The sequence below is a fragment of the Aulonocara sp. 'chitande type north' Nkhata Bay genome, linkage group LG13, assembly GCF_057382095.1.
Source record: "Aulonocara sp. 'chitande type north' Nkhata Bay isolate Kocher_YH1m ecotype deep benthic linkage group LG13, A_spYH_male_GT1.1, whole genome shotgun sequence".
Taxonomy (NCBI): Eukaryota; Metazoa; Chordata; class Actinopteri; order Cichliformes; family Cichlidae; genus Aulonocara; species Aulonocara sp. 'chitande type north' Nkhata Bay.
The window spans coordinates 6,117,400-6,143,974 of record NC_141356.1 but is presented as its reverse complement, the minus strand read 5'-3'; the positions used below and the strand labels follow the sequence as shown (position 1 = coordinate 6,143,974).

At 39.2% G+C, this 26,575-nt stretch overlaps 1 protein-coding gene across 1 annotated transcript in view; it reads right to left on the bottom strand.

The window, feature by feature from the left end:
- The window catches only part of gabrzb (gamma-aminobutyric acid type A receptor subunit zeta, b), a 78,319-nt gene that overhangs the window by 38,240 nt on the left and 13,504 nt on the right, over positions 1-26,575 (bottom strand). The window contains exon 2 of the mRNA XM_086258390.1: positions 22,483-22,572. Within this exon, the coding sequence (XP_086114516.1) occupies positions 22,483-22,535 (53 nt within the window). The 5' untranslated portion in view covers positions 22,536-22,572. The remainder of the gene's footprint in view (positions 1-22,482; positions 22,573-26,575) is intronic.

Here is a 26,575-nt window from a genome sequence, read left to right as displayed (position 1 = left end):
GTGTGATTATGGTCCCGTTAGTCTTGTCCTAGCTCTGCCCATCTTGTACACCATAATCAGCCCACTGAGCTGCTCAGCTTACCCGCTCAGCTTACCCACTCATCTGCGAGGGGTATATGTGCCCAGATCCTCCATCTACTCTCTGCCAGATTTTAGCTTAAACCACAGTGGTAACAAACTCAAGGCATATATTGCTTCTATTGATTTTCCAGTCCTAGTGTTAGTTATTTCTAACCTCTCTCTCATGCTCCAGGATCCTCACCTGCCTCTGTGGTGTTTCCATGCCCACCTGCAAACCACTTTAAGCTTCCACAGCCTGAAGTGGGTTTTTTTTTTTTTACCTCACTCCTCACCCACACCAACTCCAGCCTCTATAACCCTCCTTATTTCTGTTACTACTGGATTCTCCAACTTTGCCTTCAGCCTCTCCCCTAATCATGAATTGCAATGACTAAAGACCAGGGTGTGCCAGAACGATACAAAACTGTCTTCCAGCATTAATTAAATCTGATTGCTATTGAAAAAATAATCAAGCAAGTTAATTTTTCTTGGTATTGCTTCCAGGTGCTGTCATCCCACATTCCCAATTTTACCCTTGAAGTATCCTTTTATTTTTCTTTTGATTCTGCATGCGGAATCAATATAGTTGTGGTACTTCAGCAACTAGCTAGCTGGATTTTCTGGTCGAAAAAAAATGTTACTGTGCAATAACTCACGTAGATGGAAAAAGAGAAGGGAGAGAAATAGTTTTCCAAAACTATTCCAAAACAGTCTAGTTAGAATGATTACTTTGCATCTTTGTTGTTAAGTTTACAGTAATGCATGGTGCTGCACTGGTGCAGAGCATGGTTTCCAGGCTCACTGTTAAGTTAGATTATGAATCACAGACATCTAGAGCTCTAAGTAATTTTTTTGCAGCCCTTTGCTGCACTGCTACGTTCCACCACCTACAAAATCCCATTTTAACCCCTCTTAACAATCCTTTCTTTGTGTCTAGCATTTGGATCCAACGTGTAGCACATTTTTAATTCCAAAAGATAATTCCTTTGCTCATTCAATTATATTAATCAGGTTTTTGAAAACCTGGGGTGCTGTATAAGTTGTCAAAAAAAGACAACAAAAAACAATGTAATGACTTGTAAATCACTTTATCACTCTGTTTCATTGAACAATTTAAGAACTACATCAAAATAGACAGACTGGCGATGCGACAGACTGGCGACCTGTCCAGGGTGTACCCCGCCTCTCGCCCTATGACAGCTGGGATAGGCTCCAGCGCCCCCCGCGACCCTGAAAAGGATAAGCGGTAGCAAATGGATGGATGGATGGATGGATTTTATATTTTAACGTGTTAATTTGAATAATTTGGTGACTGCATTATCTTTGGTACATAATATAATTTAAATAAGATCATCAAAAAATGACTAATTCCATCTGTTGTCATTTATGCTTTGCAGCATCTGCCTGTTCTGGGACATCAACACACATATGTGAAAGCATAAGGCACAGAGCAGAGAGACCTCAGGCAGAACAAAGCCGGCATTAGTGAAAACAGATTTAGCAGTAATTACCTCAAAAATAAAAGGAAAAAGAGGAGTCTGGGTGCAGGTGGGTTGGAAAGCAGCTTGCAGATGTGCAGCTGTGGGCTGGGTAAATTGCAGCACCCTATATAAGATTTGTCAAATGATGCTGATATAGTCTGGCACAGTGATCAGCTGAGCTGTTATGAAAACTTAAATTAAGAGGATGTAGAAAAACTGTTCTGTGTTCTAACCAGTCAATATTTCAAATTTTACCTGAAGAAATTTGCTTCACACTGCAGCCTGAAAATCTGACAGCTATCTCTCATAGACTGTGGATTCTCGAACACCACAAAAAAAATTGCAACTGGAGAAAAAGCTAAATATTTAGCTAATTATTTTATTATTTATTATTTTTATTATTTATTAATTATTATATTAGCTAAATATTTTTGAATATTTCTGCTTTCAATGTAACAAACTCATTCCTGTACTAAACATGCAAGCGTATAATCCAATTTGTCATTAATCACTAATTGGCACATCATAAAACCAAGAGATGACAAGGTAGACCCTGAACTATTAAACAGCTAAAATTCTGAAGCAAAGATGCTTTCAAAACTGCAGCTAAAGGTCTCCTCAATTCCTATATTCATGAGAGTGCTGTTAAAAGAAATACTGATGCAACACAGTGGCAAACATAGTCCTGTCCTAACATTTTTTAACATGTTCAAAGTCAGGATTTAATATATATATATATATATATATATATATATATATATATATATATATATATATATATATATATATATATATATATATATATATATATATATATATATATATATATATATAAAGAAGCTCTTATTTTCAACAATAGACGTGTCATGTCAGACTTTTCCATATCACCTTTGAATGCCCTCTGACATATTTAAATTCAGAATTTAATTGCTTACAACACCACCACTGTCAAAAATGATCCAGTATTTAATCAGTGGATTTTTTTTCCTACTTCTAACGTACAAGCTGTGGCCTAGAAGGAATGTATCACCCATATTTTATTACCGATAGCAAAGTTTTTCCCTAAAGGGGTAATTACCTGCATGGCTATTTAAATAGTAAACTAAAAAATTTGAATGAAGTGGACTTCAGTCTTCATTTGAATTTTTTGAGTAATTAAACAGCCTGATGTGACTCAAATCTACCAAGCTTTAGGGAACGCTGATGCTTTGCTGTTAGTCTCATGTTCATAAGTCCAACCTGAACATTTTCTGCATAGCGAAATAACCAGTTTTGGTCAAGTTACTTGAAAATAGTAATTAGTTACTAATTACTGATTACTTCTCCAAGAACGTAATCCAATTACTTTGCTGATTACTTACTTTCAGTATTAATTAGTTACTTTATTACCTAGTTACTTTTTAAAAACATGATACACCATAGCTGAATACATTATAAAGCAATAGACCTTTCAGCCCAATTCTATTTTTCTGCATAATCCATCATATGAAATTGAATCAAATGAAAAAGTATCTTCTTAAAAATTGTTTTATATGTTATGCATGTAAGTTATATGCAACATTCAAGTCCTGTCGCTCTTAAGTCTATTTTCACCTGTTTAGCAGGAGTGGGCCCGTCGGAGGTTTGACTGGTGGAATTGGATGTGGTAGCCACAGCAGTCATGTCAGTGGGGGCGATCCAAGATAGTGGTATTTATACTGATTGATGCAAATACTAACACTGTCTTCTAAGATGAAGCTATAGAATGTCACTATCTTTAAGAAGTCCTTAGGCCCCGGCATTCAATAGATCACTCTACCGCCTACCCAAATGTTGTTGCAGACTGAGCACATACATTCCAATTTCTGTTTAATCAGTTTTCTGTTATGAATTCTGGGATAGGTTGGGCCAGGAAGGATACACCCGGCCCATCCTTCAAATCTGGGGAAAAGAAGGAAGCATTTGGAGGAGTCTTCTACTATGTCCCAATTCATAGGCCGCATCCTTTGGCCTACGTAGGCCTTAGCTGTCTAGGTGGACCGGGTCCTTCAAAGACTGAGAAGGCTGCAAGTGCGAGGCTGTGAAACTGGACAGTCTAACCTTCAGATTTGCGTCTCCAGCTGTCTCGATGGAGTTTAATAAACTCAGCCGTCTGCTCCTCACTTGCTAATGTATAACACAACATTGGAGTAAATTATCTACCATCACACACGTTTATTCAGCTGTGTGAAAAGTATAACTTTAATCTCAGGCAAACCAGGAACTCAGGAACAAATAAAACACTGAAAAAAGACAAACAATAACTTTTTTAAGTTATCTAAGTGACTTACATAATTTCCCCTAGGGATCAATAAAGTATTCTGATTCTGATTATATATCATGTTTAACCTGAGTAAAACTATGTGCCGGGAGTTTGCTGTTCTCGCCGGTTCTAGTGAGCCTCAACCTCCCGGTTAGCTATCAGTCTGGTGGGTAAAAGATCTCTCCGAAAACGTGGGCGATCGTGGCTCAAGAGTTGGGAGTTTGCCCTGTGATTGGAAGGTTTCCGGTTAGAGCCCCGGCTTGGACAGTCTCGGTCATTGTGTCCTTGGGCAAGACACTTCACCTGCTGCCTACTGGTGGTGGTCAGAGGGCCCGGTGGCGCCAGTGTCCGGCAGCCTCGCCTCTGTCAGTGCGCCCCAGGGCGGCTGTGACTACAATGTAGCTTGCCATCACCAATGTGTGTGTGAATGGGTGAATGGGTGGATGACTGGATGTGTAAAGCGCTTTGGAGTCCTTAGGGACTAGTAAAGCACTATACAAATACAGGCCATTTATCTCTCCGAAAACACCAGAGCACTTTTGCAAATATGTGATGTCTTCATAAACCAAGCAGATATTTGAAGTTTACAGAGCTATATTCTCACCTAAAAATATCTTAAAAGTTTATTTCGTTATCCAGAAAGAGTAATAAGAGTGATATTGAAACTAAGTAGCTGCCGTGATTGTGGGAAACTGGAATTGACGTCGAATTTTGGGACAGGTTGGGCCACGAAGGATACACCTGACCCATTTGAATTCTTCAAATTCTGGGAAATGAAGGATGCATTTGGAGCAGTCTTCAAATTGGGACAACCTTCATCGTGTCACTGTCAGGTAATCGGACTATAAATGCGGCCTCTGAAAGATGCGCCCCCTGAATTTGGACACAGCTACGATACCGAAAACTGCTTCCTTTTTTTTCTTTGGCGTCTAACGGCAGCTGGCGTCCTTGTAGATGCATTGCTGCCATCTTCTGTTTCACTCCGTTATTACACTCTCAAATCCTATTCGAAATCCTACTTATTGCTGCATCTTTCAGGATCTTACAAAGCTTCAAACAACGCGTCGACTATTAAATTAGCCATCGATGATTTCGATAGTTGACGAAATTGGGACTAGTTGACTAATCGTGGCAGCCCTACTGCAGACCAGCTTGAAGAACATAAAAGACAAAAGGAAATGGTGGAGTCTCAGGTATTTAACATCCACTCACCAACTAGAGTGACTCTCCACCATTTGGTTTTAGAATTGAAGAAGCTTCTCAGATGAGTGATAAAATTTCTTCAAGAAACTTAAAGAAGTCCTGATGCTTTCTTTCCAAGCTCCTTAGACTACCATGACTTGGATGATTAAGAACCTACACAGACAACTTCAGAGGTCCTGTGTTCATGTTCTGATTGGTCAGAACCATACTAGCAACATAGTGACTCACCAGAAGTGCTTTGTCTGCTCAATGAAACTGTGGGATTGACACCATTTTCTTTCCCTCTTGGATTGTCACTGTGTTAGAATACAAGAATATAAATTTCTGGATTTCTAACCAAGAGACAGCACAACAGACTGAAACCAAGCTGAGCTTCCTGTTTTTCACAACTTGGTTAATGAACTAGTTGTTCTAAAGCACTTTTCAAAGAACTTTATACTAAAAGCCTTTTTCACCCATTCACACAAGCACATTTGTGTATATCTAAGTGCTTTCTATCTTACACTGTATCAAGAGCAACTCAGGGTTCACCATCTTGCTCAATACAGACCAAGAACCTTCCAGTTAGTTGACAACCTGCTCTACCTTCTGAATGACAGGTGCCTTGCTTGACGTATGCAAGGAAAAAGAGCAAGGGAAATACTTTCCAGTTCTGCACAACAGCTTAGCAAATATTTATGTATGTGAACATAGTTTTGATAGGTTTACTATGAAAGAAAGTAAACCTGGAACATCTTTACCTGTGCTTTTATTATCCCTTCATAGTAGGCAGGAAGAAGCCATTGTGCAGCATATGCACACAGAGGATTAGTGTTTACTTGGTATGCTTATGACTTGAGGATGAGTCAAATGATTGCAGGTTCGAAATTAAATATGATGCATCAAGTCTTTCTGATTTCTGTATTTACCGATTTGGAAGAGCATTCTGTGAACATACTGTTTGAAATGTCAACTAGATGGGAGAAGGCACTTTAAAGTCTGTTTTGAACTTACATTAGAAAACCAAATATGCAGTCTTGTCTTTTTGATTTCATCTATTAACCATCTGTTGAAGGGAAGAGTTTCATATGCTTCTACATATTTTTTAGTTTCCCTACTGAGAAAAAGATTAATAGGTTTCTCTAAGAAATCAGCAGGTAACAACATCAAGAAACATAAAGTACGGGCAAATCGAGTACTTTTTGCATCACAATGTACTGTTATAAGTTTTAAAAGCCAGCTGAACTAACTTTGAATTGAACTAAACGCAATTTCATAAAGGTGTTTTTAAAACTACTAGCCATGAAGACAAATGACATTCTTCCAAAAGGCTGAACTGCAAGCAGAATGTGAAATGTAATGATGTGAAATCTTTGCTGCTGCTAAGAGGCTAAATTAAATTGGATCAAATGGACTGAAATGTGTTGCTGACAGAAATTTTAGGCACCATCCTGCCAAGACTGCATTCAGCGAGTTGGATTTTCATTATGGGAACTAATCACAGATACATTTTCTCCCTCCATGGGTAGTCTTTATGTCACGGTTCTGGGTCCGTTGGATCCAGTAGTTTGAGTTTTATGTTTTGGTTTTAGTTTGCATCAGGGATTGTTTTCTTGTTCTCTTGTAGTGTTGATGATGATGATGATGTTTATTATTTGAGTTTCATGTTTCTGTGGTGTTTAGGATTTGTTCTTCGGTTGTGTCTGCTTAGTATTTGTCTAGCTCCATGTGCCATTTTCTGTCTGTCTCTCTATGTCGAGTCTGTGTCTTAGTGTGATGGTTTCTTGTTCCTGTTTTATTGTGATGGTCTGCGTCTCATGTGAGTGTGTTCAGTTTTACCTTTGTCTCGTCTTGTTGATTATTCCCAGCTGTGTCCACCACCTGTGTGTAATTCCCCTGTGATTCTCTGTGTATTTAAGTCATGTCTGCCGTCATTGTAGTTGCTGGTCCGTCTGTGTATCTACCATGTCTCACCCGTGTGTTCTCCCTGCTGTTCATCATCATTCTCCTCTGCTCATTCTCATTCAGGTTTGTGCTTTGTAGTTTTAGTTGTTTCCCAGTATAGTTTAGTTCTCCGTGTTGCCGTTTGCCTCTCCTTTTGTGTCCAATAAATCACCTTTTACACCTTCACGACTGCCTGCGTGTGGATCCTCCTTTTCCTTTTCTACACGGCTCTTCTCACTCGCCGTGACACTTTAATTATTCTCTGAAAATTTTCTTGGACATTTCAGAGTTACGCCATTACTGAGTTTAAAAAAGAAAAAAGAAAAAAGGTGGGAAATTACACCATCCTGAAAAATCCTATCACCAGTATAATTAGTTGTGTTTTCTTTTTAACACCAGATGAAAGAGAGTAATAAGCATGCTAATGAATTCCTACCAAAAGTGTCAGCTTATATAAGTCAGGGGGAGTCATGCAAATTTATAAGATATTATTAGTGGTTTTGCAGTAAAACAGTAACATCACTGTACAGTTAACAATGCACAAACTAGGGATAGAGAAGTCTAGTTCATATTTTTATCCAGTCTCATAGAAGGGCAAATAATTAATCTAATGTAAGAATGTATGTTCAGATCAATCAATCAATCATTCTCTAATAGGAGTTTCTGTTTGTGTGTAGGGCATCAAAACTATGAAAGAATAAACCACAAGTAAAAGTATATTTAGTATATTAAGTTTTTGATTGTATTTCAGAGCAAAACGTTACTCATATCAAGACAAAAAGAAAAATAATTGAAGCTCTATCACACATAGCTATTTAAATCTCCCCCATCACAATGGCTAACTCTCAAATTAAAAGCTGCTTAAAAGTCAAGCTGCGAACAGGGGTTGTGTAAGTATGGCAGGGGATGCTGGACAGGCTTTTTGCACCCAAGCATATGGTGAGGGCTCACCGGAAGTGTGGCAGAGGCCAAACTAGTTCATGCATTTATTACTTCCAGACTGGACTACTGCAATTCATTATTATCAGGATGTCCAAAAAACTTGCTGAAAAGCCTTCAGTTAATCCAAAATGCTGCAGCAAGAGTCCTGACAGGGACTAGAAAGAGAGAGCATATTTCTCCTGTTTTGGCTTCCCTTCATTGGCGTCCTGTTAAATCCAGAATTGAATTCAAAATCCTGCTCCTCACATACAAGGTCTTAAATAATCAGGCCCCATCTTATCTTAATGACCTTGTAGTACCATATCACCCTATTAGAGCACTTCGCTCTCGCTCTGCAGAACTACTTGTTGTTCCTAGGGTATTTAAAAGTAGAAAGAGAGGGAGAGCCTTCAGTTTTCAGGCCCCTCTTCTGTGGAACCAGCTTCCAGTTTGGATTCGGGAGACAGACGCTATCTCTACTTTTAAGATTAGGCTTAAAACTTTCCTTTTTGCTAAAGCATATAGTTAGGGCTGGACCAGGTGACCCTGAATTCTCCCTTAGTTATGCTGCAATAGATGTAGGCTGCCGGGGATTCTCCTTTCCAGTCACCTTTCTCACTCACTATGTTTTAATAGACCTCTCTCCATTGAATCACACTTGTTATTAATCTCTGTCTCTCTTCCACAGCATGTCTTTATCCTGTCTTCCTTCTCTCACCCCAACCGGTCGCAGCAGGTGGCCCCGCCCCTCCCTGAGCCTGGTTCTTCTGGAGGTTTCTTCCTGTTAAAAGGGAGTTTTTCCTTCCCACTGTTACCAAAGTGCTTGCTCATAGGGGGTCATGTGATTGTTGGGTTTTTCTCTGTATCTACTGTACAATATAAAGCACCTTGAGGTGACTTTTGTCGTGATTTGGCGCTATATAAATAAAATTGAATTGAATTGAACGTCTGTGAGAACATGCAGAACTTCGAAAGAATACAATAGAGGCTGGTGACATCAAATTCGAATGGACAATGTTCCACATCTCCATCCTTGAGGCAGCTGAACCAAGCTGTGGCTCCAAGGTGGTTGGTGCCTGTCATGGTGATGATTCCCAAAACACTGAGTGGACATCCGAGGTAAAGGGATCCATCGTGCTGAACAGTTATACTGGGCTTGGTTAGCCTGTAGGACTCCAGAGATGACCAGATACTGCCAGGCCAGGAGTGTTGCTCTGGTAGTTGCTGCAGCAAAAAAGTAGGGTGTAGGAGGAGTTTGGGGAGGCCATGGAGCAAAACTTTCAGTCAACCTCAGCGTCAGCAATGCTGCAGATTCTGTACTAACTTGCTGTGGTGAAAAGCAAAGCTGCCAGTTTACGGATCAGTCTGTACCCACCTCAGCTATGGTCATAAACTCTGGGTAATGATTGAATAATGAGAGTGCAGTTAAAATCGGCAGAAATGAGTTTACTCTTCCACATTGAAAGGGGCCAGTTGAGATGGCTTGGACATACGATTCCTCCAAGGTGCCTCCTGGGAAAGTTGCTCCATGCATGTCCTATTGGGGAGGAGAGATTGCGTCTGTTGCCTGGCCTGAGAACCAACTTATTTCCAACTTACTATAACCATAAAATGAATTAGTATGGGATTTGCTGAGGATTCATGCAGGATGGGGCAGAGAGCCATAGCACCACTGTTGAGCCAGACTTCAAACATACATTGTATGCTAAATGTTAACAGTATTAACACTAACAATATAATTATTAGGGGAAGAAGGGAGGCAAAGGCATCCTAGAAATCAATATCACAGTGACCCTGTCAAGATCTCTACACTGGTAAAAAAACAAACAAACAAATAAACAAATAAACAAAAAGAAGCTCAACAAATTTTGATAAAAAACTGAACAATACCATTTATGTTAGTTTCTAGAGAGCAGCGACAATATTAAGGATTCTAAATGCACTCAAAGACCCTGCAGATCATTCATTAAAACACCCAGAAAAAAATGAATATTCAACCCTGTGCTGGCTATTCCACCGCACGCTGGAGCAGTTTCTTTTCCATCAAGGGCAGCTCACCCTCTGCAGTTCAGAAAATATAGCCGCTGTATTTCTCTCACTAAATTATTTTAAGATTTATTTATAATTGATTTTTGTTGTGAGCATAAACCAATTGCAATTTGTTTCAAAGCTAAATAATAATAATTACAGTGAATAACAAAGAGTGGCATTCATTTGCGGTCACATTTCTAAAGACTTTTTGAAGGCAAAAGGATTGTTTTCGCTTTAATATCGTCCTCTGCCAACACCCAAGGGAAATATCTGGCTCTTAAGCAGCTAAATGCTCTATTATGTACAGTAGTTCGATGCTAACTTTGTGTGTTCGGTGATTAGTGCTAGGCAGTTATTACACAGTTCGTTTTAGATATTTCGGCTAATGAAAATTGTTTGTGAAATTAGGATATAAGAATATGCTGAAAAACTAGAAAGTCCCCACTAATACTGCAAAAATTCAGTGGAAGCTGCAGACTGACTTTACAATTCATTTTTAAACATCACATTCAAATCTTTTTCTTTTTTTTTTTATTGTTCATTTTGGACTGCTTTCTCAGGAGCATAAAACCAAAAAAGTAAAGTCCCTATCTATAGCTGACAGTTCCTGGGTGTTTTCTCACAGTCGTTAAAGACATATTGCCCTGTGTCATTATTTACTTAACAAAATCTAAGGCAGAATGCAAAAGCAGCACGTGAATCCCAACCAGTATCATGTAGACCCACTTTAATCAACAATAACTTTGAAGTAGATCAGAGTAATTATTTTCTGTATGATTATCAGTCTCTCACAGGAATTTTGGCCCACTCATTCATTCACTGATATTGGCTGGCATTTGTTATGCACAGCTCTTCTAGGGCCCCCAACATTTCAAGTGCACTGAAGTTTGAACTTCGTATGGGTCATTTTTCATTTTAAGTGGTTCTGTTGTAGATTTGCTGCTGTGCTTAGGATCACTGTCCTGCTGCATCACCCAGTTTTGTCCCAAGCTGTTGGAGAGATGGCCTCACATTAAAATACTTTGGGATACAAAGGAGTTGATCGTCGACTCAGCAAAGTGACCAGGCCCTGTTGCTGCAAAACAAGCCGAAATCATCACCCTTCCACCACCGTGTTTGACAATTGGTATTAGGTGTTTGTAATGCTATGCTCTATATGGTTAGATGTGGTGCTATGCATTATGGCCAAACATCTCCACTGCAGTCTCATCTGTCCAAAGGAAATTGTTCCAGATGTCTTAGAGTTTGTGCAGATGCAACTGGCCAAACCTAAGTGGTGCTGCCATGTTCTTTTTAGAGAGAAGAGGCCATTCCAAACAAGCCATACTTGTTCAGTTTTTCTCACTGGTGTTCACATTTGCTGATGATCAGTTAATCAACTATATCTGACCATCAGGCGATCTCTTGCCTTCCTAATTCACATGGAGGCAGCAACACTGTGGTAAATACTGAGTGTACTCTGTGTCTGCATTTTAGCTTTCACAAAATATGCAACACTAGTTTAAAGGGTGGTTTTTAAAGTATTTATTACATTAATATTTACTCAATATTTATTTGATTTTTTTTAGTGTTGCTGGTGAATAATTGATTATTTTGTTATATTTTATGAGTAATGTGTTCTTCTGCCAGCTTGTAAAAACCCAGAAAAATATTTTGAAGCTCCTCGTCTTGAACCTTCTGAGCCCTCAAATGATTCAATTACACTGCTACTTCTCAATGTTATCCTAGGATCATCAGAAAGTAAGACCTATAAACCTATTTTGTATGAGACACCCACCAAAGCATTCAATTTTCAAAAGGCTTTTAAAAAGGAGGAGAAATTTTGTTGGTGAGGGAGATCCAAAGAAAACCTCTGTGATCTTCAGTTTCGAGCTGTTGTGCGATGGGATAAGCTATCAGCTAGAGTACTATCCCTCTCAAGGCAGGGAATATGCTTCTTTTATGCGATAGACTCTTGGAAAATGCAGTAACTTTTCAACTTTTAGAAACTTTAGATAATATGTTATTTTCCCTATAGACACATGCAATATTTTATCCCGTTAGAAGCAGTCATCACAAGATGGCCAAAAGGGAATGGTTATAGTCACCAACAATACTCAGGCATCTGCAGTGTTTCAAATATGTTCAGTTGGTACAAAGGAACCCAAAATATGCCAAAACAAATGAACCATCAAAAACCTGAGCCACTGATACAGGGCAGTTTGGATCCATGCTTTTGTGTTCTTTATGCTAAATTCTGATCATCCAGTGTTGCAGCAGAAATCAGACCAGGTAAAGTTTTTTTTCCAGTCTTCTCATGTCCAATTTTGGTGAACCTGTTCTAACTGTAGCCTTTCTATTAGCATGAAGCAGTCTGACCATTGTTCTCTGATCTGTGGCATCATTTTCACCCAGAAAGTTGCAGCTCACTGGATATTTTCTCACTTTTGAGCCATTGTCCATGAAGCCTGGAGAGGGTTATGCAGGAAAATCTAAGCAGATCAGCAGTTTCTGAAATACTCAGACCAGACTGTTTGGGACCAACAACCATACCATGTTCAAAGTCACTTAAATCATATCTCCCCCATTTTAATGCTAAGGTTGAACTTCAGCAGGTCACCTTGACCATGTCCACACACATAAATACACCGAGCTGCTGCCATGTACCTGGCTCATCAGATATTTAGCTTAATGAGTAGCTAAACAGATGTGCCTGGTGGCCATTGGCTATTCAGTGTATATCTATTTTGACATTTTAATGTTTTAAATTGTTGTGGTTGTGCGTTGCCACCAATTATGTCCACTAAACATTGTATAGGGGTCATTTGTGCAAAGAGATCGTTGCTTCTGGCAGGTATAAGTGATCTAACTAAATGTATGGAGTTTAATGATTTACAGTTAAAAGCCTCTCTGGCGATTTGGATTTTCTATATGCACGAGAGAACCACCACAGCAATTTTATTAAACTTCATCATACTGCATCTTTTAAATGAATATGGAGCTTTACCAGGAGGATATATTAACTAAAATAAAACACACAGCGTAGCATTAATATTCTGAGCAGAGTTGAAATCGCTCATCAAAACATTTTTGTTTCTTGGAGAAAGCACCAGTGGTAGAAACAACCAAAAGCACAAAGCAGCTTTTCATATCCTTAGTCATAGTAGAGGTGGTTTCATTAATTTTTGTACATCACTCCCCGATGTCTGCTACAGTGCAGGCAAGTACATATGTGCTGCTGAGGGGTTTAAACAGTATTCTTGAGCCTGAAGTGATAATTTTTTTTTTTTTTTTAAAAAGCAAAAATTAGCAAAATGTATGAAAGGAAGTAGAAAACAGTACTGATGGTGTCTGCCGTTTCGCATATTAGCTCTGGAATAATGTTGGAACAATAAAGATCAGGTGTTGTTTTTAAAGCTGCCCTTTGTCACACGTAGCACAGGAAACTGTCCTGTTCTCATCCCTGGAAATACTCTGGTTTAGGCGAGAGGTATATAGCATGAAGAAGGTAGGATACGTGAATCATCCACAAAGTTACCTGCTCAGGTCTCACATGAGCCCAAACGGACATCAGCCCTTTGTACTAGGTAGGTTAAAGTCAGTTTAGTGTCAGGTGTGACTGAAACACCTGACATAGTTGCATTCTCATATGCAGCCACTCTGCTGATATCTGAGTTAAGGGTTGTAGTGAGTATATGAAAACAGCTTATGACAAAGCACTCTGAAAATGGAAATGGCACAGAGAGAATATCTTGTTTAAGATAGAGGACCTATAGTTAAACTTAGAGACTGGTTTAAAGTTCAGCTTTTCTGCAGAAAATGATAAATGACGGATTTCAAAGAACATCTTCTGCATGGCAAGACAATTACTAACAGCTGTTGTTATTAAAAAAAGAAAAGGAAAAGTGGATTTTGTGATATTTGTGGAACTCAATAGCCTCATTAGTTAACTCAGAGGAAGCTGAGTTTTTTTTAATATTCCCTGTATATTCTCTGTTAGCACCTTCTTTGTTAATCTGTTTCTCCCCCTCTTTGTCTCCCTCTCAAACACACACACACACACACACATACACACACACACATATACATGCACACACACAAAAATAATAGTTGCCATGACTGTCCCTCCTCTCCACTTCCCTGCTGACCTGCACTAACGCTGTGCTTAACGATCCAGTCCTGAATATGCTTCAGTTTGTCTCAGGGTTTCAACTCCTCTCTCTCACTGTCACGCACACACACACACACACACACACACACACACACACACACACACACACACACACACACACACACACTTACTTCTGAAAAGCTCTCTGGAGGGCACAATGGGGTTCATTTTATGAATTTTGTTGCTTAAATAGGGCCACTTTTGGAAACGGCAACATGCTGTCCTCTCACATGCTTTATAGATTTGTTAATTACTTAACACAGTGATTTTCTTGTAGGCAGCTGTCGAGGAAGTGCATGAGCTCCTTGCTTGGGCATGGTTATCTGTCACACACTGTGTACTACGCTCGAGTACAACTGAACCACCACGCCTGGGCTGGCCTGTCCAAGTAGACAAGCTTTTCCTAACTGTACGGTACGCTGAGATCGCACTAGTAAAAGCGAATGGCCCTTGGGGGTCAAATGTGCTCAGGCGTGGTACAGATTACCTAGTGTGAGTACACCCTTACTTACATAGTTGAAATAGAGCAAAGAATTCACATCAGTTAGCATATTTCAAAGCCATGCAATCTCACCATTTAACAAATGAGCCTATTATTTGAAAACCTGCCACCTTTTATTTGTGGACAAGAAATGTTTGCACTAATTGCTTTTACCAATTCTTTGATTACAAAACAAGGAAACAGCTCAGGTTTAAGCATTCTGCTTGTAGTTTTAAGACACTTGGTATAAAAGCTAAGGTCTGCCCATATGTGTTTGTTGTCTTTCAGTCAAGCTCTAATCGGCCGTGGCATCAGCTCTGAAACATCAGTGGTGTTATATTTTGGTAACTCTTGACATCAATGAAGTGACATCAGTGAGCAGCCTCGAGCATCAACTTGTCAGAGGCAGCACAGCTACAGATCACTCTTCCCACTTGTTGAGGTCCAGTCCCTGGATCTGAGATAATCTCAAGTCCTACCTTTGCAATTCTCTTTTCTTCTAATCCACAACCTCAAAAGCTCCTCTTACAGTAGACATGATATAGTCCTTTCAATGGATGATACTTTGTTTCTCCAGTGAATGAAAAACAAAATATATGATACAATGTTCCTTTAAGCCAATTACTTCTTCACCACTGTATCTTTTTGTGACGTCTTCCTTGAGACAGTCCAGTGCTGTAATTATCCAAGCATAGGGACACACTAATCTCTCAAGTAATAATCAATAAAGCTGACATAGAATGGATTTCTATACAGGAGTAAGTCATGTCTCTCCAGTTAAATCAAGAAAAGCATAGTGTAAGCCTTTAATCTGCTTGTAATAGGTTTCAGTAAAATTCTAGCCATCCTTTCTGTAACCATTGCACAGAAACCATTGGTGCCTATATGCAGTATTATGGTGCTACTTTAAATTATTAAGCCTCTATTGAAACAGATTAAATGAGAAATCAAGCCTGGCCGCTTTGATGCTGGAGCTCGTGTTTGCACATGTGGGTTGCTGAATGACTTGCAGAGGAATACATTTACGTCTGGTTACAAAATCAAAAATATAACCTTTAATCTAAAGCTGCTTCATCGAATAAAGGACTGGCTTTACCGTGGATTGCAGTCCTTATTAGACTAAACCCTTCCACATGAATAGCAACTGCTCAGTCATAGCTGACCTGACTATTCTATGCACGTCACGCTTCGCCCATTGTTATTTACAGTGGTTAACAATTTTATGTATTTTACTTATAAACAAAACAAGAAGTCAGAAATCTGTCTTAAAATCTGTTTAAAACTAAGAATTATAGTTTTTTCATTCATTATATAACGAAATGAATACTTGTTTTATACCATTGTGCTCATACTATTTTAAGCTCTCAGGTTTGCCTGAGAAGACAAAAATGAATCAACCTCAACCACTAAAACTATCACTGTAATTTGACATCTTAATCAAAACATCATGATTAGCTTTACAGTTTTTCCTAGGGTGTTTTTTAAAACAGGTAATTTAAAAATTTGTTGATAACAACAAAAATTAGATTTCTGCATTTAAAAACTCGTTTCAGTTAAAGAGCTTGGCATTCTGTTGGGTAAACCACTTCAGAAGCTTAACTTAAAAAGATAATGTTTTGTTTCTTGTGCTTAACTTAACTTAAGCCCTCTAATAACTGCAATTTAAAAGAAAACAATTGTTTTCAACTGGGGTGGCTATGTTATACGTAGCATGCTGATCATCTTCTACATATGTATGTGCTGTCTGCAGCATTGCAACAGTTAACTAACAGTCAGTAAATTTGCCAAACAAAGCTACAGATGACTGTATTTATTTCTACTCAGCTGTGATCTTCAGTCTCTCCTCTTTAATTCCTCCTTTTGTTCTTTTTACTTCAGGAGAAAAACGATGCTCCAGTGCTGCCGGGATTTTCACCAAGTGCCACACGGACATGAAAGGAGGCATGACTGACAGTAAAGCATTAATAAGCATGTCTCTTATGGCTCAGCTACATTGGTGGTGTACCACATCCTCAACAACAAGCAAAACACCAAATGTTCCAGACTCTAAACAGATCATTCCAACTGACGGTGTGACCTACATGACTCAAACTGCTTCAGCTTGTTACCTGTAATAAAGGTTTGCCGTCAGTTGTGGGTCTTAAGAGGTTTTGCTTTGTCTATTAAAGCGTGAGAGCTGAGCACTAAAAGGATTTGCTGATGGGACGCTGAGCTTCCATGTTGTTCATACTAGGAAAACATCAATCTAAAATTTGGACTGGATCTTGTTTAGATCCTGAAAGTTGGATCAGGTTTTTGCGACAACGAGACAACCAGTTGATCGGCATACCATCCCACCCATAAGCACCCATTGCTAGCAGATAAGCTGACATGCGAACATATTTGATTGTTTTAATAATAAATAATAATCAAGTAAATGTATATTATCTGATGTATTTATTTTGTACTTTTCTTAACAAAATTAATTTTATTCATCGTTAAATTACTCACACAACTTTGCCTCTGAAGCACAAGATGAATGCAGTTAAAAACAAAAAAAGAGGTTGGATTTGTCACTCGAGTAATGCAAAGGTCTGCCAAATGATCAAAAAGAAGAGATGGAACTGCAACAACCTAACAGACCCACAGCACTTTCCCTCTAAAAGCAAGAGCCACACTAACACACAAGAATCGTTCGTCATTTTGGTACTCTGAGCCGACTGGCCTACATATATGCCTTGCAAACACAATGCTGCAAAACACAAATCAAACGCCTGAAATTTCAGCCCATCGTTTCATTTTGGGATGCACATTGTTCCACTGAAACACCTCTGCAAACACAAACACAAGCCAAAGCAGGACAAAGCTGCTTGCTAAGCTCGTTCTCATTGTTTCGGATGGGTGTCAGTGATGGCTGACTCTTTTTATAGTGTGTTTCAACATCAAAGCTCTGCACTAGAGGTCAGGCTACAGCAGCTGCCTTCTTCTGGTATACTCAGTGTTAGCCAAGTTGAGACTGTACTTTGGTTCACATGTTTACATGTTCACAGTGGCCATGATACCACATTAATTTTACATGGTCACTGTCTTTGTTTAGCTATGTTAACGTAAAAAATAACTAAAACCTGATCTGAAAGTGAGTAAAAACACTTTGTTACTGTACTAAAGTAGAATTTTCAGGTATCTGGACTTTACTTGAGTATTTATTTTTCTGACAACTTTTTACTTTTACTCCATATATTACTCCATAAATATCTGCACTTTCTACCCCTCACATTTTTAATACAGGCTTATTACTTCTGACTCATCTGTATCATTTATAGTACTCAGCGGTTAAAGTAAGCAGGAACGAGTGCAGGTGTCTGTAAGTTGTTGCTTCAGTACTTGGCGATCGTGGCTCAAGAGTCGGCAGTTCATCTTGTAATCGTAAGGTTGCCGGTTCGAGCCCCGGCTCCGACAGTCTTGGTCGTTGTGTCCTTGGGCAAGACACTTAACCCGTTCCCTACTGGTGGTGGTCAGAGGGTCCGGTGGCACCAGTGTCCAGCAGCCTCGCCTCTGTCAGTGCGCCCCAGGGTGGCTGTGGCTACAATGTAGCTGCCATCACCAGTGTGTGAATGTGTGGATGACTGAATATGTAAAGCGCTTTGGGGTCCTTAGGGACTAAGTAAAGCGCTATACAAATACAGGCCATTTAGCATTTAGCTTGCACTACAGAAGAGGTGTGAGCATAAAGGAAGTTTTTTTAACCATCAGGTAATTTCAAATGTAGCGTTTCTATCAGCAAACACAAACACACAGACTGTTTGAGTGCAGTTTGTCGCACAGTGTGTTGTTAGTCTAAGATCCAGCTGCTGTATTTCCAGTGTGTTATTTAATATTATTTAATAATTATTTAATAATTGTGTTATTTAAATGTTCCAAGAAAATATACAGTAGTTGGATGGAATAAAGAGATTAGATTGCTGTACTGTGACGAATATATAATAAAGCACTGCGTCGGACTGGTGCATAGTGGCTTTAGTACTTATGGATAGATTAATTCACTGAATTCAACTTTTATACCAGCTGTAGGTCTAGTATGAGACAATATACAGTATACTATTAGTGTAGGAAATGGAAGCCAGCCAAGACAGCTTGTGAAATTGTTGACATGTTGTTCATTAAGTTTTGTAAATCCACAAAGAGCAGCAGGTCAGCTGATCACAGCCTGTACACTATAAAGTCTACTGGAGCTCACGCTAGGAATTTTGGAGTTGGGATTCTTTTCCCCACACTGAGCCACTGCAACTGTACTTAGGGTTGTCCCACCTGTTGAATTTCTGCTCCCTTTAAGGGTCTTCAGAGCTGATCACCTTGCTCCATCTCACCTTATCCCTAGCATCCTCTTTACATCAGTGAATCATCTCTGAGGCCTTCCTCTTCAGCACCCTGTGTCCAATATATGCACTATCCCTCCTCTGCACATGTCCAAACCATCTCAGGGCTCCAACTTTGTCTCCAAGCTGCTCAACCTGAGCTGCCCCTCTGATATACTCATTTCTAATCCTGTCCATTTTAGTCACTCCTGGTAAAACATCTTGTCACTTTCTTCCTCCCTTCACCTCTGCCACCTTCAGTTCTGCCTCCTGTGTTTTTGTCAGTGCCACTATCTACAAACCATCATAGCAGGACTTACTACCATCCTTCATCTAAATCCATTTCACTCTTGCCACTATCCTTCTGTCACAAATCACCCCTGACACTTGTTTCCACCCGCTCCACCCTGCACACTTTTCTTCACCTCTCATGTCCAACAACACTGCTCTGGATGGTTAACCCCAGTTATTTAAACTCATTAACCTTCAATATTTCTGCTTCTACGTTTCCTTTTCCACCTGCCTCGCATGCATTCTGATTTTCATTATTCTTTCCACTGCATACCTCCACCTCTCCAGGCTTTCTCCCACCTGCTCCCTACTTGCATTACAGATCACATCATCTGCTTACACCTTAGTCCTTAGAGACTCCTGCCAGACCTCATCTGCCAGCCTGTCCATCACCACTGCAAACAAGAAGATGCTCAAAGCTGATCCCTGATGTAATCCCAGCCCCACCTTAAAGCCATCTGTCACTGGTACTGCACACCTCACCACTGTCATCATACATGTCCTACGCCAACCTCATATACTTCTCAGCCACTCCTGACTCATATATACATGATCACAGATCCTCTTTTGGCACCCTATCATATACATTGAAGCTCCTCCTGACCTCCCCTGTACTTCTCCATCAACATTTTCAAAACAAAGATCACATCTGTAGCGCTCATTCTCTGGCATGAAGCCATACTGCCGCTCAGTCATCGTCACCTCTGTTCCTTTCACCTACATGTCCATTGAAATCACCTCCAATTGCCACTCTTTCCCCCCTGGGGACACTCTCTACACTTCACCTAACTTCCTCCAAAATTCCTCTTTCTCTTCTAACTGACATCCAACCTGTTGGGCATACATACTGCCAGCATTTAACATCACCCCTTCGATTTCCAGCTTCAAACTCGTGATCCTGTCTGACACTCTCCACCTCCACAACACTGTTTATATACTCTTTCTGCAAGATCCCTCCTACTCCATTTCTCTTTTTATCTACACCATGGTAGAACAGCTTCGATCCACCTCGAGTGCTCCTGGCCTTGCTTCCTTTTCCACATCCCCTGCACACATTATTTCTACTTTCCTTTTTGCCATAATACCAGCCTCCTCTCTCCGTTTACCAGTTATATTACTACTATACTACATTAAAAATCACTACTCTCATTTCCACATCTGCTTTTCCTTTTCTCCCGCTGCCTCCTAACACGTCTTCACTCTTTCCTATTCTTTTTGTCTTAAGCCAACAGTAGCACAGTTTCCAGTTTCCAGTGGTGTCTCACCATCCCATTCACAACCCCCAGAGAGGAGAGTAGAGGGGGTCCACAGTCCAGCTGTTGAAATGCAGGATGAGCGAAGTGGATTCAAGAAACTCTTTCTTTGACATCGACTGTATCAATATCGAAGTGTATAGATGAATATAGGTTCCTCCTTTTCATGTAAACCGAACGGGCTTATTCTTATTCTGAGAGTCTCTCAAGACTTTTACTTGCAGATTCCAGCAGGCTACCATTAACTATAGAGATCATTTGGTCAAATTGTGAATCAATCAGCCTCATTGCTGTGAATGTGTAAATGTTGCAATGCCAACTGTGCATAACGCTGCATGATTAATGCGCAGATACTGCCAGAAAAAGTAATGATTATAAGAACCATTGATAAGCTCATTTCTGCGCATATCAGCCGGCACCCACCAAGGCTTAAAATGAAGCCACTGTGGAAATGCCATCTTAAAAGGCCAAACTTAAACTAAGAAACTAGTGATGTGTGATACCACTGATTTCTTTTCTCATCCAATACCAAGTACATTTCAGCTTTGAATCAGCAATACTGATCCGATACCGATACTTTGTAGAAAAACTTAATGTGTTTGGAAAATCATACTAAAAAGTAGTGTGCATCACCATAGTGTATGCTAATCTCACCCTAGCAGTACCTGTCCCTCTCCTCCTCAAGTCATCACCAAATTCTGTGTTATAATTGACTTTTGTTTGTTTTTCACAAGATTTGTGGCCTTGCAAACCATGTCTTGGCTGTTTGTGGAGCTGAAATAGCTCCACACATGACTCCACGAGTGAGCGAGCCATTTATACAGCCGTATTTTGTACCACTATGACAGGCAGAAGAATCCGATCTGCACACCACTAAACCGACATATTTACAACCTGGAAGAGTTATTTTAGTATCAGTTGGTAATTTCCCTCTTCATAAAAACAGGGTGGAGACTGACATGTAGCCAGCAGCTGTCTGCTAGGCCTCACTTCTGTTGAGTTATTGAACTGGACCTCTCAACCTGCGTTCTGATGATGTTGGATCATTTTGGTGAGTGAAATTCTACTATTGTTCTAGTGTGTTACTTGAAATGAATTAGCAGGTATCTGTATGTGCATGTGCAGAGCTCATAGTACCTTATTAAAAAGAAGTTTGTTTGCTAGCATTAGCTTACACTAGCATTAGCTTATAACTTAGCACTTTGACTACTCTTACAAATACACAAATAAATAAACATAGTATGCTAACAATCCAAATCCAGTCAGTGATTTCAGCATAGTCAAGTCAATAAAATCAAAATCAAAAAAAAAAAAAAAAATCTTTTATATACAGTCTATGACATAGGCTTGTCATTGGCTCTTTATGGTTAGATAGGTTATGTAGAAAGCTGGACTTCACTTCCAGGTATACTGGGATTTCTAAAGTGAAAAGTGCCTTCGTGTTCTTATAGTATAAAGCTGATTTATTTTCTTTTGTGTGCACCATTTATGACTTTTGAGCAGACTTATATTTTTAATATAAATGTATATTTTAGAAGTGCTTAATAAATGAGGCCCTTAGGTGGCAGGAACCTGCCACAACACAAAAATCCCATAGCTTTTTGTGAAAAGAAGTGCTGCACTATACAGAGCATATCTTATAGCTGTTTTCAGTATGAGCCAGAGGGTTTGTCTTATCTAGAATGTGCATAGTGCACTCTATAATTTGAGAATAAACTGCAAGAAGAGCAGAGGCTTTGGTTCCCAACAGCATACAAATGTGCACCAAAGCATCCCATCATTCTCACCATACGACCTCTGCAGGGATTTTAACACCAATTGCATCCATGTGGTGCTGGATGCTGCCTCATCGATTCTGCTCAGCAGTGTCATCAGTGTAGGCATGGAGTTTCAATGCTTTTTGCCTGATGCATGAAGAGTTGTTATTGAGTATTGATGGTTTACACAAAAATGATGCGACTAAGTATCTCCTCCTGAGCTCATTGACTACAAAGCTTTGGTGTTGTTAGAAATTAGAATCTGACATGGCTGATGACTTTGCGGCTGTAGATCCCAGTGGTTGTCCTTTCTTACCTGCTAATGAGGAGTACAGTGAACACGGTTCCTCCAGATACAGAGAGAGCCATGGCTGCTGGAGGAGTGAAGATGCCAAGTGGAGTTTATCTGGAAAAGGGGCACACAATGGAGAATAACATGCCGTTTAATGGGATGCAAGTAATGATAGCAGTCAGGAAATATAGATTGTGCTGTGCTTTGAAGACCAAACAGTTTTATGCATTTCAACGAGGATGCAGGGCAGGACTTGTGCAGGATCAGTGACTTCTGGAGCTTTGCTTTCCAGCTGGCAGGCAGCACAGAGGGGCACATGTGTGGCCCCTTTTTCCTGTTCCAAGTGTTTAAAGTCTGAGGTTCCAAAAATACATATTTTCTCTTTACTCACATGATTTTTATCACCCAGGTAACGGTGGTTTCTCTGTGCCACTTGGTTATCTTTAATAGATTCCCTCAAACACTGAAATGTAAGACACTCTTTCCTGATGTATTTCTAAATCACACAGTAGTGAATAACTGTGCTGGTCTGCCTTAGGGATATTCTCTTGGCAGCATAATGGCCTCCTGTTAATGATTTCACCTCACCTCCAAGTCTGGCACTGAGCTTGGGTGAAAAGTAATAAAGCAATTTCCAATGTCCTCTCATTTCTTATATCATCCTGCACTCCCTCTCTCTCTCTTTTAAGATAAAAGCGCACAGAAACCCTTCAGAGACCAGAAAAAACCGAGACCCAACGTGCCATAGATGGCAAGTTGGTCTAAGGAAATATTTAATGTAAAGTTGAAAGCAAACTTCTGTGGCTATGGTGTTAAAAGTGTCTTTACTTTGGTCCAAGCTTGAACTACAGTAAATCCTGTTGATGGTAACATTACATTTTTAGGTAAGGGATTGCATAGCAGAGGGTACACAGTTCTAAAGCAGGTAAGAAATGCCTCAATCCCAACAGGCTTTACAGTGAAACATGTATAATGCATACACAGTAAGGGAATACTACATGAATATATGAAACTGGGAATCCAGAGATACATTATTGAGGACTAGGTTTCTCCTATTCTCTGCGCACATAGTGACACTGAGGACATGTGTACTTATTCAGCCATTTTGGTCATAAATGCAGAAAGAATGGTGAAGACACAGTATGGCCGACTTCCTGTCTCTGCTCTCGATGACACGACTGAAGCTGACAGAAATGCAGTGAAGTTTAAAATTCTCTCTCACTTCTTTCCATTATGACTCATACATAAGTCTGGTCTGTTGATGTAAAAATGCATGTGCTCTGAAGTGGGCATACATATATTTTTAGAACTTAAATCTTCTTTCTTGTCTTTGCACGCAGTTAAACTATCTTGCAATATTAAACTGAGATTTGATTGTCATTGTGATGATTAAAACAAGTTCGATTTTTGCTTTAAAATGACTAAAAGCGCGTTGTCCAACGTTTTTATCTGTTCACATTTATTTATTCAGGAGGAAGCTGTAAAACTTTGTGAAAGTTCAATACGAGTCAACGAGTCAGTGAAGCTCACTTCTGTCTGATACCCGTGAACTTTTCTGTTGGTAAGAGCTGCTGTTTTTGTTGCTGTTAGCAACTGTTAGCTGCTGTTCGTGAAACCTTCTTGGAAGTGGATCGAGTATTGTTGAACTCTTATCGAATAAAGTCTCATATGATGTGAAAATATATTCAAGCTGCTTCTCAGCCATTAGCTGGCATAATAATAGCTTATAACCAGCTGTTGTTGTTTAACCAGCTTATTGTCAGCTGTGTGAAAACATATCTAATTTGCTGACAATGAGTAATAGCATAGAATAGAATAGAATTCAACTTTATTGTCATTGCACATGTCACAGGTACAGGGCAACGAAATGCAGTTTGCATCCATCCAGAAGTGCTTTAGTGATATAGATATATTACAATATATATTAGCAATAATATAGATATGTAAGTATATTACAGAAATGGGTCGATTACGGTATGTAATATGTACACGGTATGAAGTATGTTATGAATATGCTATAACTATAAGTATGTACAGGCTGTGAGCACAAGCTATGTACAGGCTATGAACAGGATATAAATATGAAAAAAATAGAATAATATTGTGTGTAATTATGTTTATGCACATTTTCATGTGTAACATGAGGTGTACTTCATATGCAGACTATCTCTAGCCACACACACACAGAATGGCAGTCCATCTGTATTCAAGATGACGGGACAAACCGGTGCTGCTCCTGTGTATTTTTAATGGATTAACTCGAAGTTCATGAGAATGCATCAATTTGTTGAAAAACATAATTGCATACCAATCAAAGTATATTTATGATTAAAATATTTTTTCTATTAAAGAACAAAAAAATGACAGAAAAATTCTGTTAACTTTCCCCCTATTTCCAGTCCAGAACTGTAAAGGTGCTTTTTACACCTATCCCCTACTATTCCCGTTCAGCATTCAATGTTTTTTGGTTTCTGATTCTGACAGACTGCCATTTATCCAAGTTCTATCGCAGATGAACAATAAATACACAGAAATATACACAATAGGGTCATAAAGTAAAAGATTAAATAGTAGAATCACTTGTTTTTGTTTTGTCACCAGGTGTAGAGTAGCTGGATTCGTCTGTTACTGTCTGCAGATATATTTTTGATGTCTTGGTTGTATTTATTTACAGAGCACCAGTGCAGTACAATATTACAGAAAAAACCAAATGATCCCCTATGAGCAAGCATTATGAAGGGAGGGTAGGAAAGAAGAACTTCTTTTCAAGGTAAGAGATCTCTGGTAAAACAGGGCTCAGGGAGGGATAGCCATCTGCCTCGAGCTGGTTTTCATATTTTATAGTTATATGTTATGCATGTGTCATGGCTTAAGGGCTAAATTATCACATTCTGTTCTGGTCTATCTCTCTCTCTCTCCCATATATTAGTAGGTTAAACATTATCTTAATTTACCAATTATTTTAATGTAATGATTTTTTTTCTATATGTGGTAGTTATGAAACACCATTCAATAATAATAAAGTCAAATCATTTCAGTTTTTATTTATGCTAAAAGAAAAATAATACGTAGATATATGAGTGTCTCGGTTTTGGACCAGTGTACTGTTACACAGCAATAAACAATATATACATTACTGCAAATCAAACTAAGTTACTGCCCATTAGAGTTTGTGGACTTAGTGGGAGAGTAATTTCAACATAATAGAAGACTGAAATACAAAATTATACCCACTCACCTGACAGCAGTTCAGCCTGTACCTTAGAGTACTTTACTGTACCCTGGAAAGCTATTCAGCCAACCAGGAATACCTATTTGAAACCTGTTTGCAGTGAACTCTATAAAAATAGGACTGTTTCAAAAGAGGATCACTTCAAGTTGTTTTAAGAAGCGCTTCCATTTGATGTACTCTTTGGAAAGGATACAAGTACAGATACGTGTGTTAAAAAAATCCAGTAAAAGTGTTGATCAATTTCTTTACTCAAGTAAAAGTGAAAACCTCTCTGAGGTAATTACTTTAATAAACTGGTTTTCAAGAGTTTCAGATTATTCAATTAACTGGCCAAAATCTACAGTTCTCCCCATTAACTGCTCCTTCCATAATTCTTCCTCTGCCCCACTGCAATCCGGAAATATTAAATATTTAGGTATTAATGTCTCTCCTAAGCTTTCAGACTTAACTAAATTAAACCACATCCCACTTCTAAAGAAAGTAGAAGGCGATCTGACTAGATGGAAATCTTTACCCATATCACTCATGGGAAGGGTCGCCACTATAAAAATGATGATCTTGCCAAAAATAAATTACTTATTTTTGATGATCCCTAACAAACCATCACAAGATTGGTTCAGATCTCTGGATTCATATATTTCCAAATTCCTTTGGAAAGATAAACCCCCGCGTATTAGCTTAAAAACGCTACAAAGAACCAAGGATAGAGGAGGATTAGATCTGCCTAATTTTCACCAATACTTCTTAGCCAACAGGCTTCAGTTCATCTCAGAATGGTTAAAACATACCTTCTTAGTTGAGCCCTGGCTAGATGTTGAACAGGCACTATGCAAGGATCTAGAGATTTCAGACCTACCATTTATTAGCTCAAACATCAAAAGACAT